The sequence below is a fragment of the Chelonoidis abingdonii genome, chromosome 10 (assembly GCF_003597395.2).
Source record: "Chelonoidis abingdonii isolate Lonesome George chromosome 10, CheloAbing_2.0, whole genome shotgun sequence".
NCBI lineage: Eukaryota > Metazoa > Chordata > Testudines > Testudinidae > Chelonoidis > Chelonoidis abingdonii.
Window position 1 is genome coordinate 19,802,060 of NC_133778.1, and position 18,974 is coordinate 19,821,033.

Genomic DNA, 18,974 nt, shown 5'->3' on the forward strand with positions numbered 1-18,974 from the left:
CTCCCCTGCACACACATCAGTCTGCAGGGCTGACACCGGTGGTAGTTAGTGAGAGAGGCACTGCACATACATTTTAAAAAACTGTGAGTATCCTAAAATTAATACTTCAATTACCTCCTCCTGATCACAGACAGCATTATGATGGAAATCAAGGCATTCTCATTGTTCCCTTTGTATGGTCCCAGTGCAATATTACAATCTAGACAACATCACGCAGCTCATGGGTCTGAATTGGGACTAGTAGTCCACAACAGTGGTTCAAAACCTGTTTTTTACTCAAGGACTCCTAAACTTAAATAGACAAACCTGGGGCAATGGGGACACATAAAGTCATGTGTTGTGTCTCCCCCTCCCCACATTTCTACCTTCCTTTTGGCCCTGCTCCCTAAACTGCTGATGTAGTAGCATGGCAGAGCAGTAGCTGTGAGGTAACCCCTTCTGATGGCAGGGGGAGATCTCTCCTCTGCAGTGATGCTCCAATTTTTGGTTGCGTCTCCCCCTACCCCATAAAGGCTGGGTGGCACACTGACGTGAGTCAGGGGATGGAGGCAGTGGGGCTCAAGCTCAGTCCTTGGTGGACTCCCTGAAATCCTGCTCAGGGACCCCCAGGGGACCCTGGACCCCTCTTTGAGAATCAGTGCTCTAGAGAAGGTCTTAGTATTTTATCTCATTTTCTTCTCCCTCTACACTTTCTGCTTTCGGTAAATACTAAGAACAGCGTAAAAAATACTGTAATACTGCCATTCTGTAACTGAAAGATGATGGAACTAGCAAGTGAAAAGAGTAATAGTGCCATCAGCCATTCACTACGTAAACATTGCAGCAAGCCAATAAGGGACGTTAAACTGGTCCTGAAGAAAAAGTCAGACAAGTCTGAGCACAACCCCATTTTTTCTCCACCCTCCCAAACCTCCTCTGCCCTCCAGAAATACTTGTTCTTACTTAGAACTTTATGTACGTAAATTGCTGTTCAAAAAATTAATTACCATGTCCCCCTCTGCCACCAAAGTGAAAATCATTATTCCTGAGTTACAGTCAGACATCACTTTGTCTGATTCTCAAGTGACTTGCTCAAAGACAGGCAAGTCAGTGGAGGAACCAGGCACAGAACACAAAATGTCCTGACTTTCAGGCCCATACTAAACAATACTTTCCTCTACAGCAAGTGATATGTTGAGGCACTAGAACATCCATTACTGCAAGGATATGTCTACATGGCAATTAAAAATCTGTGGCTTAGCTCAAGCCCTGCAAGCCTAAGTTAGTTGACATGGGCCAGCTGCAGGTTTTTAATTGCAGTGTAAACATACCCTGACAGAAAAAGTTTCCACTACTACCTTGGATGCAATGGCACTTCAGCACTCAGTGCAGCCACACTGGGCAGAGCACTGCCATCACCCCCAGGAGATGAGTGCATCTCCTACCCACCTTAACCACACAGGCTTTGAGCCACCACAGCCCATGTTTCTAGTGCCCCGTGCCCCATGCCACCCTCTCCCTACTACTTTGAGGCCCCAGCCACCATCACGACCCACATTTCCAATGCCCAAGCCAACCACCTTTCCACCTGACCGGGTCACCAGCCACCCCCCCTCCCCTTGCTACCACTGTGCCCACCCACAGACACAGGGCCTTGCTGCCACCCGGTCATACAGTGCCTCGCCCCCGTCACACCATCATCCTGCAGCCGAAGGGGGCCAGCAAAGCTGCCCAGAGAGGAAAGGCTGCGCCCCAGGGTCTCCGTTGCCCACACACTCACTCTCTCACCTTTGCAGACGGGGGAGCTGGGGCTCTTCCTCTCCGGGGAGCTCCTGCCTTGTTCCGGGGACCGCCGCCGCTGACGATGCCGGACCCTGCCCGCCGAGGCAGTAGCACTGCCCTCCAGCAAAGGCGGGACGGGGGAGGCGCAGGGGGAGAGAACAGAGCCTGGCAGCGGAGGGGGCGGCGGGGGAGGAGGGGGCGGCAGTTGGTGAGGGCGCGGGGGGCTCCCACGCGCTCCCGCCCCCCCGGCGCGCGTGGGGCTGGTGCTGCGCGAGGCAGGCGCCGCGCGTGAGAGACCCCCGCCTGAGGCGCACGAGGCGCCGCCGCCGCTCCTCGTGGGGCTGCCATGTTGCTGCTGCTGCTTAAGCTGGAAGGGCACCGTGGCCCGCATGGGCTGCAAGCGGCTGCTCGCTCCCCCGCCTGCCGCCACGGTTGGCCCCCCTCCCCCCAAGGAGGTAGCAGGGGTGGGGGAGCCATTGCGCCTCACGCGCTGGTGGGACATTGCGTGTCCAGCTCCGGGAGAGACCGCGGGCGGCTCCTCAAAGGAGTGTAAACACCTCGCACCCCCGCTCCCCGAGCGTAAGGCCCCTCGCGCAGCCAACTGCCGACCCGCCTGCTCCCTGTGCCTCATCAACAATAGTGCCCCGGACGCCCGCACCGCCCTCCGCCGCCTGCCATTGGACACGCCTCAGCCCCGCTCGCGCCGCTGCAGCGTCCTGATTGGCTACGGGGCGCGCTCCTGAGTGGCCGGGTGCGGGCTCTTAAAGCGGCACCGCGGTGTGTGCATGTGCGCGTGCCCTAACCCCTTGCACACGCCGCGGCCCAGCCCTATACTGCCTCTGGCTGTAGCCCACCCCACCTGGGCTCTTGTCTCCCTCCGCGGGGCCCACGCTTCCCTTCCTCCGTACACGCCCCTCACCTCGGCCGCAATCCAGCAGGTGCTAGCAGCAGCAGGTGGCCAGGGAGGTTATGGCTAGAGATCTCCAGGTTACACGCGTGCTCTTTGGACACCCACAGCCCCTGCACGGGCTCCACACCTTTACCAAGTGCAGGTCTCAGCTACCACAACAACGACGTGGGGCAGTTCAAGACCAAGCCGTGGTAGAGCTATGAGGTACTGAAGTGGCCTGTAGAAGTGAGTTAGGGGCTTAAATCCAAGCAGTGCTGTAGCATACCACTCTCTGAACGGGGCTTTGATTTAGATCACATATGGGCACATGGAATGTTTTGCATCAGTTACACAACTCACTCATTCTAACTAACAATCTATCTACAATTCCAGCTAAGGTACATAAATGGCCCTCATCACCACAACTCAGGGTTCTTTAATGGATTTATGGTTGGAGCCACCCTGCCCACCACAGGCCAGGGACTACGATAATCCCTCTTCTACAGTTGGGAAATTACGGGACAAAGAGACCAATGGAGGTGTCCAAACTCAGAAAGGAAAGTGGAAGATGAACAGGGAATTAGATTGCCCAATTCATTGTTGTTAGTTCAAAATGCAGTAAACCAGTAATGAGAGCACAGTTACACAGCACCAAATTTAGAACATCACGCTGGCTAATTGGCTTTACTTATTCTACCATGTATCTGGGAGACAGCAGAAAGTATTAGCTGTAATTATTTCAGCATCAGCTAGCTGATGGATTTCTATTTCATATCTTTGCAATGAAACCTGTAAAAATAACTTAACTGCCTTATAGTTCATATGTTCAGATTATTTGGAATACACAGAAAAGCTCTTCAACTTCAAACCATGACAAAATTGATACATGAATCTCTGTTACCATAGCTCCCTACCTACCACAACTGGCAAAATAGCCTTCCTTCTTTGTTACTGAAAATAACTTAGATAATTTTTTCACATCTTAGCCAAGGAGGGTTTTTTCCCCCGCTCCCTTTTTTTTTTTTTTTGCTGCCGGCGGGGGAACAGACACACCATAGAAGCCAAGGAGTCCAACAAGCAGTTTATTTTTTTTCTTTTCTAGTTTCACAGCAATAAAATAGTTAGGCTATGCAGCCTGTACATGAGGTTGAAATCAGGCACCAAAACCTTTGAAAAACAGTCTTCCCAAAGCAGCATGCCATGAAAAAGACAGACCCAGATCAAGCCCAGATATCCAGCTCCATGACAGAAATGAAGGGAGTGGATGGGGGACCAGGACTTTCCAGGAGGGAAGGGTCAGCCTTCCCCCCGACCAAGATCCAGGTGCCAAGCTGGAAGGATGCCCTTAACCTAGACCAAGTTCTGACTTTGGAAGACAGGGATTTCTTCCTACAGATGATGTGTTTGGAAGCAGAGGACAAAAGAGAGGCAAAGCATTTAGAGTTGGAAGTGGAGGAGGAGGAGACAGGCAAAGCGCTTGGGGGCGGAAGCGGAAAGAGAGGCGAAGCAGTTAGAGGTGGAAATCAGGCGAAGTGCTTGGAGGCGGCATTAGAGCTGAAGCACTTAGAGCTGGAAAAGGCTAAGCTGGATCAACCAGGTAACCCTAACAGTGCTTCTCCAGGTACTGCTCCCCATTCCAAGAAATTTCCCACATACAAGGTAGGTGACAACACAGAGGCTTTCTTAGAAAAATTTTGAAAGGGCCTGCCTTAGGTACAACACCCCTATAGAGCAGTATATGGTGGAGCTGAGGCCGCAACTCAGTGGACCCTTATCAGAGGTAGTTGCTGAAATACCTAAAGAACACATGAACGAGTACAACCTTTTTAAACAAAAGGCCAGAATTAGAATGGGGCTAACAGCCAAGCATGCCCGTCAGCAGTTCAGAGCCGAAAAATGGAAACCAGACGTGGCATTTTCCAGACATATCTACCACATTGTAAACAATGGGGATGCTTGGATATCAGGAGCAAGTGTTAAATCTCTGGAAGATCTCTTTCCTTATGCAAATGGAGCAGTTCTTAGAGAGTGTTCCTGAGGACATAGAAAGGTACATCCTAGATGGGAAGCCCAAAACAGTAACCGAGGCTGGGGAGATCGGAACCAAATGGGTGGAGGTGATGGAGAAGAAGGAAAGCTAGTAGCAGTTTGGAACGGATTCCAGAAGGGGCAACCCAAGACAAAATCCCACCATCAGGGTCAGCCCAAAGCCCCATCTCGCAAGGAGGAGTTCTCCACACAGCCAGGGAGACCCCAGATGCCCTCTCATCCCACCACTCAACTCTCCAACCACCCAACTTGCTCCAGCCCACAGTCAGCTGGGCGATGCTTTAAATGTAATGAGCTGGGGCATGTGAAAGCCAACTGCCCCAAGAGCACCAGCTGACTACAATTCATCACCCCGGAGTCCCACCAAGAGCCTTCTGGCCCAGATGTCTCGCAAATACCCCCAGAGCAAAGGGAAACTTAGTGTGGGTGGGAGGAAGATTACTGCATGGAGAGACACTGGAGCACAGCTGTCAGCTATCCACCAATCCCTGGTAGACTCCAAATTGATCCACCCAGAGGCCCAAGTGACAGTGCAACCCTTTAAGGCCAATCCTTTTAACTTGCCTACAGCCAGGTTGCCTGTCCAGTACAAGGGCTGGTCAGGAATGTGGACTTTTGCAGTTTATGACGATTATCCTATTCCTATGCTGCTGGGAGAAGACAGCCAACCATGTGAGGCTAACAAAAAGGGTGGGGATGGTCACCTGCAGCCAGGCTAAACAGGCGTCCACACCAATCTCCATTCCTGAGCCTCCTCCAGGAACTCAGCCAGAGGTGGTGGAACAAGACTCCAGACCAGAGTCTATGGCAGCAGTTGCAGATCCAGTTCCTGGAAGCCTGTGTTTGGAACCCCACCAGAGTCAGGGGAGCCAGCACCAAAGGGCGCCACAGAGCCTGCACTTGCAGCAGCAGCTACACTGATGCAAGAGGCTGAACCAGAGGCCGAAATACCACTTAATGCACAGCGGAGAGTGGTTCACAGTCAATGGAAACAACCCCATCACTTGCATTGCTTCCAGTGGGACCAAGCCCAAGTCCACAACCCAGAGAGGAACTAATGTCTCCAGCATCAAGGGAGCAGTTCCAGGCAGAGCAGGAAGCGGATGAGAGACTCAGCACGGAGTGACCCAGTGCTTCTTAGCTCTTCTAACAGGTCCAGGTTTGTTATAGGAGGAGGATTCTTATACAAGGAGACCCTTTCTGGTGGACCCAAGGAGAACTGGAATCCACAGAGACAGTTGGTAATTCCAACTAAGTATAGGGAAAAGCTCTTGAGCTTAGCCCATGATCACCCTAGTGGCCATGCTGGGGTGAACAAGGCCATGGACCGTTTAGGGAAGTCATTCCAGTGGGAGGGGATGGGCAAGGATGTTCTTACCTATGTCCCCTCTTGTGAGGTGTGCCAGAGGGTCAGAAAGCCCCAAGACCAGGTCAAAACCCCTCTCTAGCCACTCCCCATCATTAAGGTTCCATTTTAATGTGTGTAGCCGTGGATATTCAGGGTCTTTTCCCTAAGAAAACACCCAGAGGAAAGCTGTACGTACTGACTTTCATGAATTTTGCCAGCTGATGGCCGAAAGCAGTAGCTCTAAGCAACACCAGGGCTAAAAGCATGAGCCAGGCATTGACAGACATTTTTGCCAGGGTAGGTTGGCCTTCCAACATCCTTACAGATTCGAGAACTAACTTCCTGGCAGGAACCATGCAACATCTTTGGGAAGCTCCTGGGGTAAACCATTTGGTTGCCACCCCCTACCACCACCAAACAAATGGTCTAGTGGAAAAGTTTAATGGGACTTGGGGGGGGGGGGCATGATACATAAATTTGTGAATGAGCACTCTAATGGTTGGGACCTAGTGTTGCAGCAGTTACACTTTGCCTACTGGGCTGTACCACATCCCAGTGTGGGATCGTCACCTTTTAAACTTGTTTATGGCCATGAAGTTAAGGGGCCATTACAGTTGGTAAAGCAGCAATGGGAGGGGATTACATCTTCTCCAGGAACTAACATTTTGGACTTTGTAACCAACCTGCCAAACACCCTCAAAAACTCCTTTGCTCAAGAAAACCTACAGGATGCTCAACAAGAGCAAAAGGCCTGATATGATAAACATACCAGAGAGCATTTCTTCAGAGTAGGTGACCAAGTCATGGTCCTGAAAGCACTCCAGGCCAATAAGCTGCAAGCATCATGGGAGAGGCCATGGGAGGAGTCATGTAGGGAGGTCACTTGCTCCCCCCTTTAGCTGGTGCCCTCTTTGTGTCCCTCCCATGAGTCACCCAGGGGTACCTAAATCCACACTGAGATAGTTAAATACAAGTAGCCTGATTTTCTGAACACCCACAGCACCCACTGATTGAATTGTAGGTGTTTATCACTTCAAAAGTTAAGCCATTTTTACTCAGGTAACTAAAACTGGAATTAGGTGCCTGAGATTTGACAAAATTGGTCTTAATTTCTCCAACCAGTTTTTCAATCTGTAAAATGGAGATAAGATCACCTAATTCACAAAAATGGGAAAAAAACCAACCTTCAGGTACTTCACAAATAAGAATAAGACATATGAAGTGTTAATATTTAACCTTTCTTGTACAAGGGATGCATTGATATGACAAAGAGCATTTAAAAATGTTTTGCAAGCTCAATCTCATCAAGTATCAACTGGATACAATTTTATACACATTAAAGGCCCTATTTTCGACTATATAGTACTGTATGTATATTGAGTGCATACACTGTGTGTGTGTGTAAACAAACAGACTCACAAAGCTGTCTAGTCCATCTTTTTCTTGGCAGTTGTTGCTCAACGTTCAACAAATATACCCCGATAATAATTTCTCTGATGTGACTAGCCATCTTTTCCTTAATGTTGCTGATACTACTTGACTCACTTCTGCATAGTGTTCCAAATGCCAGTTATCTACTGTATGCTTGAGGGTTCTTAATTTTAAGGATGTCCATGAATGTTTCAGTTCTCTGGGAATTTTACCTCTGATTTCATATATAATAGAAAGAAGGATCATTTGCATTATACCTAATAAGGTCAAGGCATAATTACATGCATCATACACCATAACTACACAGCAGAATAAGGGAGCAGGAAAGCATCACTCACTCAAGGAGCAAATAGACAAGTATGGGAAAGGATCCTGTTTGATAATACCTTTATATACTTACTGCAAGGAAGAGTTGGGGGGGGGGGGGGGGAATCCACAAACATAAATGGTGAAATCTCCATAGGTTTGGTGTGGTGAAGAAAGAACCGCCACATAAATAATTGGAGAAAGGTCACTGTGCTGGTGTGTTGCTAAGGCACAGTGGTCATTCAAGGCCTACAATGCCTCCAAAAAAAAAAAAAAAAAAAAAGTGGCCTCTATCCCAGACAAGTAAAACCTTTTGTTGTACATGAATACATGTCTAATGTTAGAGGAGGCAGCTACATAATTTTCATCTCCTAGATTCGAGGGGATTTCTTTTAAGAATGGAATGGCCAAGGAATGTGCAGAGGAAAATTAGCTCTTCATTTTTTCAAAAAGTTGGATATGTGGGTTTGATATACTTGGTTTTAGGGGTCAGTAGTGATACTTGAAATATTTTAATTGCCTTAACATGAAAGGCCAACTCTTGTTTTCCTTACACAGTTAGGTCACATCCACTGGGCTAAATTCTGTACTCAGTTTTTACATTGGGTCAAGGAAGATGACAAATAGGATTTGGACTAATATAGCACTTCTTATACCAGTAAAATGGAAGCCAAAGAATGAGAGACTTTGTGGAATAGTTCTATTCTGTGAAAAACAAACTCCTATTGCCTCTAGGTGGCCTTGAGTCTCATACCCCATAATCTAAAATGAGATTAAATGAACAAAGGAAGAGATCTCTGGAGCAGTTTGCTATTGGTTCAGCCACAATGGAGTGCAATTATAATATTGAAAAATACATGTCCAGATGCAAGCAAGCATACACAATCATTTACTTAACAGGTATGTTTTCTAGCTTCCTCAACTCTAGTTTATAGGAAAAAATCCTAATTTCTCCTTTAAGTTTAAAAACAACCTGGTCAGCAACCCTCCCATGCAGCTCACTGCTTCTCCAAACAGTTGGGCTGTGGCTGTGTACACGTACACGTGTACACACACACACATACACATTCTTCTACTGATCATTCTCCCCAATCAGGGACAAGCTGAGATTATTACAGTGTTGCTGCTGCAAGAGACTTGCAATGGAAACTAGCTAGTTTAAAAATTACAACAAAAAATGCCTTAAATGAAATAATCAAGATTTAAGTGTGACAAATCAAAAGAATAAAAGATTCTACATGTGATAAACCTCAAATTATATATGAGTTTGTGTTAGTGTTGCTGATATGTTGTGTTTTCCTTCTGTTGTACAATTGAAGTTTGTACACCTGTTTCTCCAGTGCAAGGTGGGATACTTTTTTGCTTCCAGAGAAGAATAGGAAGAAAATTCCATCAAGGGAATATTGAAGTTTCCTGCAAACTTATCCTCAGAGTGAGGATTTTTCTGTAGGAGGTGATGATCAGGCCCACAGTATTTAAACCTACTTCAAGCTTGTATCTGGTGATTCCAATGCATCAAGGTTTCTCTCACTTCTAAAAGCATTGTTACGTTAACCCTATTGGGCAAGGCCTCTCACTTTGCAAGAGCGCCTCCTAGTGGGTGTACACATGCCTGCTCTCTCTCTCTCTGCTTTTGCAGTGCTCTCCATCAACAGTTTCTCTTTTTCAGATGGGTTTTCCAGTGACTCGGCCTCCAGCTGAGTCTCACACAGTCCATCTGTGAAGTAAAATAGACTAGGGTATATAGTCCAACAGGGCCTATCACAGTACCTTTGCTGATCTTCTGCAGCCCTCCCTGGGCTGATTCTCAAATAGTCCCTGCTCTGGAAAGGAGTAGTGCCCCCAGGGGTTCCTCCCTGTAGACTCTTCACTCTGTAGTGAGCTATACCTGACCCACTCTTTCAGTTCAGTTCATCCCTCTTCCAGGGTATTAAAGTTCAATGCATATGACCCCCTTTGGGATCTTCAGCTTCTTCCCTGCACCTATGTAATCTCCCTTCTAAGGGCACTCAACCACTTCACCTGCAGGCTGATAGAGCAGGGAAGGGCAGATGGAGACCTGGGCCCAACCACTACACTGGATCCCAACCCAGGGACCCTATAAATAGCAGTTACCTACTGCATCCCTTTAACTAACTTGTTGTTGCTACTGTTCCCTAGGCTACTTCCCCACAGCCCCAGCATGTTCAGCTTTACATTTACCTCAGGCTGAAGTCTTGCTTGAGTCCCAGTAGCCAAACCAAGAGCACCAGTCTTTCTCCTCTGGCTCCAGCCAGCAACTGAACTTCTCAGCTCCAGCAGCTCCTTTTATCTGAGTTGTCAGTAGCTACCAGTGTGGTGCTCTGCTCTTGTTCGATGATGATAACACAGTCGGCTGCGTGCATGTTCCCTCTGTGTGCTGCCCCAGCTCTGCGCAGGTAGCTGACACAGCAAACCCTGAGAGAACCCCCAAAGACCACAGACTCTAGTAAGGTACAAAGGAACCCGAGCCAGGTTTATTGTCAAATGAAGCACAGTAATAGTTTCCTATAGACTCTACAGGACATACTACAAATATGTGTCCACTGGCAATGTACACAGCCCAGTCAGTGGTGGGACACTACACTGCTCCCTAGGCTGGACAAAGATGCAGACGCTGGGACCTACTTTTATATAGTTACAGGACAAATTACTCTACTCATCCCTAGTGACATATTGAGGTACAGCTCCTTGGCTCATTAGGGTGCTGTCTCCCCCTTTGATCATGTTGTTTCAGACAAACAGATCTATCCATCATGCTGTCGTTTTGACCCTGTCTTTAAGATGCACCTGCCTGTTGCTTGTTAAGGTCTATGGAGTGTCCTTGTATCGGGCTGTCCAGGTGCCATCTTGGCACAAGTTCCTCTTATTAGTACTTATATGTGAATGCACCTGCTTCTAACAACCCTCTTCTCGCCAACTTCTGTTAATGAGGCCTGCCTCTGGCTCACAGCCCAGCTTTTGCTTAGCAATGCCAGAAAGTACTTTGGTTCAGGCTTTAGGCCTCAGACTGGGCCTCTGACACAAGAGTATATGTTTCAGGGCCTCATCTTACTACATGAGTCTGCTGGGCTCTGATTGGCTGCTTCACACACAGCCTCTCTAAGCACCTTGGAGGACTCACCTGGGGTGGGGTATGGTAGGACTGTGAGGATAAACAGTGAGTTGGCAACATTTGTAAATGGTACAAAACTACTCAAGATAATTAAGTCCCAGGCAGACTGTGAAGAGCTACAAAAGGATCTCTCAAGACTGGATGACTGGGCAACGAAATGGCAGATGAAATTCAATGTTGATGAATGCACATTGGAAAACATCATCCCAACTATACATATAAAATGATGGGGTCTAAATTAGCTGTTACCACTCAAGAAAGATCTTGGAGTCATTGTGGATAGTGCTCTGAAAACATCCATTCAATGTGCAGCAGCAGTCAAAAAAGCAAATTGAATGTTGGGAATCATTAAGAAAGGGACAGATAAGACAGAAAATATATTGTCTCTATATAAATCTATGGTACACTCATATCTTGAATATTGTGTGCAAATGTGGTCATCCCATCTCAAAAAAGATATATTGGACACGGAAAACGTTCAGAAAAGGAAAACAAAAATTATTAGGGGTATGGAACGGCTGCCGTATGAGGAGAGATTAATAAGATTGGGACTTTCCATCTTGGAAAAGAGACCACTAAGGGGGGATATGATTGAGGTTGATAAAATCATGACTGGCGTGGAGAAAGTAAATAAGGAAGTGTTATTTACTCCTCATAACAGAAGAGCTAGGGATCACCCAATGAAATGAATAGGCAGCAGGTTTAAAACTAACAAAAGGAAATATTTTTTCCACATAGTGCACAGTCAACCTGTGGAACTCATTGCTAGAGGATGTTGTGAAAGCCAAGACTATAACTAGGTTTAAAAAAGAACCAGATAAATTAATGGAGGATAGGTCCATCAATGGCTATTAGCCAGGACGGGCAGGGATGGTGTCCCTAGCCTCTGTTTGCCAGAAGCTGGGAATGAGTGACAGGGGATGGATCACTTGATAATTACCTGTTCTGTTCATTCCCGCTGAGGTACCTGGCATTGGCTACTGTCGGAAGATAGGATACTAGACTTGATGGATCTTTGGTCTGACCGATTATGGCTGTTCTTATGAGGCTGTTCTTCCAGTAGGGGGCCTTTGGGCCTAGTACATCTGTCACACCTCTGTACCATTCCTCTTGTCTTCACCTAGGAAATTCTACTTATTCTTTGTCATTGCCAGTGTTATTCCTGAGAAAGTTTTACTTCTTCCAGAAATATTTGTTTCATTTGGTAGCAAGTTGCTAAAACTTTTTTTTTTTTTAAACCAAACACACCACAAGAACCAGAGAAGATATAAAAAGGCATAAAAACATTCATAACAGTTTCATACAAGAGCTCTTACTGCACCAGAAAGACCAAATGGTAAAAGGCACATTGATCAATGCTTGTTTTTAGGGTATATGGCAAGGAACAAAGCCACAATTCTGACTGTACTTATGGATAGAAATTTCAGTAGGGGCTATAGCATTCCCCATATTATGGACACACCCCAAGAAAAAAATGGCACTGTTCCATATGGTTGCTGTGAGAAACACAAGCCAAGCATTTAAAAACACTGTTCACTAATTAACAGTTTTGATGGCTTTACATGCATTATGCCTAGTCAAAGTTCAGCATGTAAAGTCACGTACACAGTCCTAATCAAACAGCAGGTACTTCATATATTCATTTGTGTTAGCTGTAATGAATGTGTTTCAACAGGATTTTACTCCCACAACTCATGCAAGTGATATAAACAACTAAGCCAGAGATCTCAAACATTTGAGAAGACATTATATGCAGGTTGAAAGAAAGATTTTTTAGAGGCTTTTAAAAATTAAATAAAGTTCCAAGCCACAAAGTTTGGATCCAAATTCTAACTTTCTCCAAAATTCTAGTTTCTTGAATCTGGATGTTTGATTCACATCCTGGGAATCAAATTTAATTTTAGATCTATCAGTATTACAAGGATCCTGTTAAATACATGTATTGCAAACAGTGCCCAAGAAGAGCTAAATACACAACACTCATTCATTAGTTAAGTTTGTTTAAAAGCATGTCAGGTAGTAAATTCTTAATGCCCCTAGAGACAGAAAGGTAAAACGTACAAGAAGAGTTTTCAAATCAGGTGGAATGTATATAAAACATGAAGGTAAACAAGGTAGGGAGATGGGCAAAACAGTAACCATGACAGAAAGCAGAGAAATCAAAGAAAGAAATCTAAGTAAACAAATGGCCAAACCTGCAGTCCTGATTCAGTTAAAACCAATGTCGTCACAGGTAGTTTTTTCAGACTAAGGACCAAGGGTTTGTGAGTAGAACTGTCCACTACTCAACCTAATGTACACAGAAATAGCACTGTGCTAAAAAAAAAAAACACCTGTTAAAACGGACAACACTCACAAATAATTTCAAAACACATTACAACTTTGTCTCAAACCTAAATCAATGGCTTAGAAGGACCTGGCTGCCAGAGATGCTGCCTCTTTCCCCATGCACCAGCACAGCCGTTAATGGAAAGCAATAGAGTTAAAGCTCTTCTAGGCTTAAAGGGGGGCTTTAGAAGTCACACTTGTGTCCGAATCTTTTTAACCTGTTATTATTACAAACAACATCTATGATTGCTGTAATTAAAAGATTAGAGAATTCTAATTGTAATAAAAAAATTAGACTCCACCTCACAACCACGTGACAGAACTTTGCATATAAATCCCCTGTATAGTCAGCCTTCCTGAAGGGACACAGGAGCAGGCATAATATTCAATTATTTAGCATTTTTTTAGCTGGCTAGATTTCATGTTGGTGTCTCTTTTAACAGGAGGGAGTGCTAATAAAGCTTTGGACTGTGAGGTTTCCTTGATTCTGAAACTTGCACCTAGGTCTGCAAGATCCTCAATTTGTTAACCTTCCAGAGGAGCTGTAAAACGTATTTCTTCTTGGCATTTGGGGAGGTCGGTGGACTGAAGGATGCGAGATATTTTGATATTGTGTGGTTTAACTTATGTAAAAGCATCCTGAGCAATGGATGTGTGCTTGAATATAAATCAAAGTAGATACCATAAATAAAATCTTATTAAAAATTTGAACAAGAAGCGCCACCACATTTACATGATTAATGTCTTTTTAAAAATGTTTTAGTGTAAAACAATATCCCAAGACTTTGATCCACTTACCTCCATTTAGATTATGCATGTTTGTCTGGCAAACCCTGTTCTCCAGTGTAACTGTGTTACACAAGCAGACAGTACTTCCACCCGCAAGCCCACCATGTGCAACATATCATTGCCCCTTTTTACCCAAGTAGGTAGTCAAGTTTGGAGCTTTGGGGATGTTCCAGTTGGGAGCAGAAATTGGTGATAGTCATGTATTTCTCTGATGCAGTTTTGCATATCTACAAAGAATGCAGAAAATCCTGTGTCTCTGAATGCAAAGAGAATCAAATAGCAGGAAACAGCCATTTTTCCTCACAGTACCAAGCCCGCTTTTTTCAGCCAGCACCCACACTCCAAAAGCCTCTTCCCAGGTTTCTTCATGGGTCAGACCCTGTGCTTTAAGCTGCTCCTTCCAGCTGCATGTCTCTCTCCCAGTTTTTTTTGTCTGCAGGGGTCTTAACCTTGCAGTTTTGTTAATTGAAAAGTAAGTTCATACCTATCAATTTCAGTGAGGTTTTAATTCAACCCATAAAAGTTTCACCCCCCTTATAACAATGTAATCACTCAGGAAGAGGCACCAAGCTGATTTCTTTAAGAGTCATCACATTACGTGTATGTACATGATTATAGCATACATAATGAGTTCATGATCTGATTTAAGAGATAACGTTAAAAACAGCCTCGTTGTGGGCAAGATTCAGCTATTGAGAATGAGAGACTTGAGTTACTCACAACTCATCCCTCTGCCTGATAAGGAGCAGCATCTGAAGGGGAATGTGGTCCATTTTCCCCTTAACTGGAATGAAGTGACAACCTGTTATGGACCTCTGTATGGGGAAAGGTTCAACAGTAGTAAAAAGATATTACCCACAGGATTTCTGAGGCATACTGATTTTTGGTTTTGGAAGCAGACACTAGCCTCTCTTCCATCTAACTAAACCAAGCACAAGAAAATAAAATATATACGTTTACCTGTTGCAGACAATGTACTGAATGTTGATTTGTATTTGGAGATAAAAATGCATCTTCCAACTTTAAACATGGAGTGTGGCCATGAGCAAGCAAATTATTTTTCCTTAAGTGTATTTGGGAAAATTTAAGATTTTTAAAGCCTAGACACATAGCTTATTATAGCAACACGATTGAGGTAGGACCCATATTTATATGGAGCTGTAAAGCGTGCTTCTCTAGTTCCAATTTCAAGACAGAAGACTTCATCTGAATAAGAAGAGAGAACTCTTTATTAGTGGCACTAATAGTGGCTGCTATTAAAAGTTATCCACACCATGAGTATATTTAGAATAGGAAATAACCATGGCAGCTCAGATCTCATTTATCCAATTCCCATACTGTGGTGATACATGATCTATAAATGATTGATAGAAAGCTGTACATATACTTGTGCTTTTAGAGAATGTAGTGAAAATATGGTCCTTGCCCTCAAGAGTTCAGTCTTGTTTTGTTTGTTTCTATATAACATTAAAGGGAGTACGAAATACAAATAAATATGGTCTCTACACATTATAAAGGAAGGGATTTTGAAATAGTTTTGGTTGTATATGTACTAATCCTCTAGTTAGACAAACCAATTAGCTCTATTTGAGTAGACTCTAGCAGAAGGAGGGTGGAGTTCTTGTCTCTGGGAAAAGATCTGCTTAGAAATACCCGGTGGAGATTTTCTACCACAAAGTTATAGTTGTGTCTTTATGTAATTTGGTAACGTCTCAACCTGACATAGGGATTGCCTCAATATGTATAGTTTCCTTTTCACCATCCTGATGAGTAGAAGCCCACTAAGTTTGAACTGCACTGGCATGTTGTCTACATTTGTTGTCAGAAATTCCCTGTAGATTCATCTTGGAGGGTGACATTTTGATCTTTTGAGAGTTTCCAACACAGTCTAGGGGGATTTAGAAACTTCTCTTCCACTACTAACAGCAGCATTTATACCACGCACTGTTCAGATGTGGCATCTCATGTGCTCTTTCCTGCTGTGTCATTCTGCTTTATCATGACTTATACCACTGCTGCAGCAGAGATGGATCACTACAGGGCTCTTCTCATAGACAGAAAAGAAAATTCTACTGCTGGAAAGTTATTCGTGTTAGTTTGTTCATGTTGCTAAAAGCTAAAAAACTAGAAGAGACAGGCATTTAGGCCCAGGTACTTAAATACCTTTGAGGATTTATCTTCCTTAACTCCCATTGATTTAATGTATCTAAATACCTTTCAGTACCTCAGAGTGGTAGCCGTGTTAGTCTGTATCAGCAAAAAGAACAAGGTGCCACAAATATTCCTTGTTCTTTCAGTACCTGCATCCTAGCATTTCACAGCAGTTGTAAAGGGGGAGAAACCAGAGGTCGGCAACCTTTCAGAAGTGGTGTGCCAAGTCTTCATTTATTCACTCCAATTTAAGGTTTCATGTGCCTATAATACATTTTAATGTTTTTAGAAGGTCTCTTTCTATACGTCTATAATATATAGGTAAACTATTGTTGTATGTAAAGTACATAAGGTTTTTAAAATGATTAAGAAGCTTCATTTAAAATTAAATTAAAATGCAGAGCCCCCCGGACTGGGTGGCCAGAACCCGGGCAGTGTGAATGCCACTGAAAATCAATTCAAGTGCCAGCTTCGTGTGCTGTAGGTTGCCTACCCCTGGTCTGCTCTATACTTGGAGTATGGAAGCAGAGACGTCTAGTGGACAAAAGTGGATAACAGCATAGTTGAATTTTGTATTGAAATCCTGTATTGCAAGAACATAAGAAGATGGGAATGACTATATTGGATAAGACCTAAGGATCAGTTTCCTGTCCCTGGCAGTGGCCAGTGCCAAATGCTTCAGAAGAAGGTGTAAGAACCCCACAGTGCCAGATAGAACAATTTCACTTTCATTAAGTCTCATCCTGCTCTCTAATAGGTAGAGATTGGCTTATATTGTGAAGCATGAGGTTTAAAAGCTTTTCCAAAATGTTTGTTATAATTAACTATGCTAAATCTGGATAGTCTCGTTATCCATATAAATGACCAATCCATTTTTGAATCATGCTAAGTTCTTGGCCTCTATGATACTCGGTGTGAAAAAGTATACTCTTTTACCAATTCTGATTTTTCCATCTTTTAATGTCATCAGCGGTCCCCTTGCTCTCGTGAAGTGTGTATCACAATGTTCACTCAGATCATTTCTGTTTCCTGTGGTGTGGGACCAGACTTTGAGGAAACTCCATAAGCTGAAGCTTCAACAGGAGCTGGTAGAAGACAATGGATTGGGAACAATTTGGGGCTGCTAGGAGGTAAAGTCTCTTGAAAGAAGGCCGTGTGGTGATCACACCTAGAACTTTGTGCCTGGCTGTGGCTATCTCAATAACAGAGAGATATTGGCAAAGTGGACAGAGTCCAGAGAAGAGCCATGAAAAACGTTAGGAAGAGAGAGAGAGAGAGATGGACAAGTGAGAAGAGAGCTAAATAAGTGTAGCTAAGCAAAAACACGACACTTCAAACATCTGAAGGGTGTAAGCACCAGGAGTAGTTCCAGGAGATGGAGCTAGGAATAATGGGGTGCACGGGGAGCATCTCCCTAAGTGCTGGGTTTTCCTGTCAGGGAAGGGACTAGAACTACACTATGGATCTGTTAATGTGAACAAAAGAGCCTAGATTCTTCCTTCCACTGATGCAGTGAGTAAACTCAGGGGTCCTAACATCAAAGATCTACAGATTCTGTCCCCTTTGCTGTGTCCTCCTCTCTGGAGGGAGGGCTGGGAACAGAACAGACTAGCCAGGGGACATGGCCACCTACTCTCCCAGAAGGTTGAGATATCAAACTCCACTGACCTCCAGGGAGCAATAGGGTGAGCAGAGGCACTAGAGCCACGTACTGCTCTTTGGCTCTTCCAAGCAGCAGCAGTACAGCTGGCTTTTAGCTCTGCTGCCATTGTCTTTCCTCCACCCATCCAATGAGGAGGGTCACAGAGCATGTTGCCGAGGAGCAGTGAAGGCTGGCTGGCAAATTCGTACATGGAGAAAGTGGAGATGTTTCCACATGAGCCAAACCAGCCAGGAGCGGTGGAAGTGCCCTAAAAGTGCGGGAGCCACAGGTGCCCAAACTGTGCCCCCAGCCCCTGTGCTGCCTCTGAGGCCCCACCCCTTCTCCTCAAGCCCCTATCCTCGTGCTGCCCATTCCCTCAAGACCCCGCCTTCGCTCCCCCAAGGCCCCGCTCCTGCATTGCCTCTTTCCCCCACAAGACCTTGCCCCTCGCTCGCTCCTCTCTGCCCCCTCCTGTCATCGTTCGCCCGTATGACTGGTAAAAAATGGGAGAACCATGGCCCTCTAGCCTCCCCTGTTCCAGCATCCCTGAAACCAGCCGCAATTAATAAACACAGTACTAGGCAGTAAATAACCAGAGTGACTTGCACTCTCTTGCAGCATATCTCCCAGCTCTGCAGCACTGGAGCAGCTAGCATCTCCAGAGTGTGGCTAGAAGTTTGAGCTGCAGGGAAAGTATCAAGAACTCCAGGATTGTCTGACTATTTTCATGGTCACTCTCCACAATTTACAGTTTGTTTCAATGCTCTAAGCCCTTAATTGCTAACTCTGTGTCTTACAGATCTCCCTGTGGCACTTCTGCTTCTCTGCTGTCCAGGGAAAGGGCTGGTTTAGAAAGGTACATTTCGTAAAGACTTACTAGACTGGCCCTTAAAAAGTGACACTTAGCTGTGGGACTAATTCCGCTGCCCGTCCCCTCTTTTAGGTGTTCCTGGTGGAATACAGGCCTCTGAGGAAAATGGTGACTCCGAAAACCATGGAGAAGTCAGAGCTACGGGATGGGGACCTCACAGAAAGGTGAGTGGGAAGCAAGTCAGTGACATGCATCTGATGAAGTGGGTATTCACCCACGAAAGCTCATGCTCCAAAACATCTGTTAGTCTATAAGGTGCCACAGGATTCTTTGCTG

General features: G+C 45.1%; 1 protein-coding gene across 1 annotated transcript in view; it reads right to left on the minus strand.

Moving 5' to 3' along the window:
* FAM117B (family with sequence similarity 117 member B) overlaps nt 1-2,407 on the minus strand; it is a 79,352-nt gene extending 76,945 nt beyond the window's left edge. Inside the window, exon 1 of the mRNA XM_075070000.1 lies at nt 1,768-2,407. Coding sequence (XP_074926101.1) covers nt 1,768-2,392 — 625 coding nt within the window. The 5' untranslated portion in view covers nt 2,393-2,407. The remainder of the gene's footprint in view (nt 1-1,767) is intronic.
* Nucleotides 2,408-18,974: the final 16,567 nt, after the last annotated feature.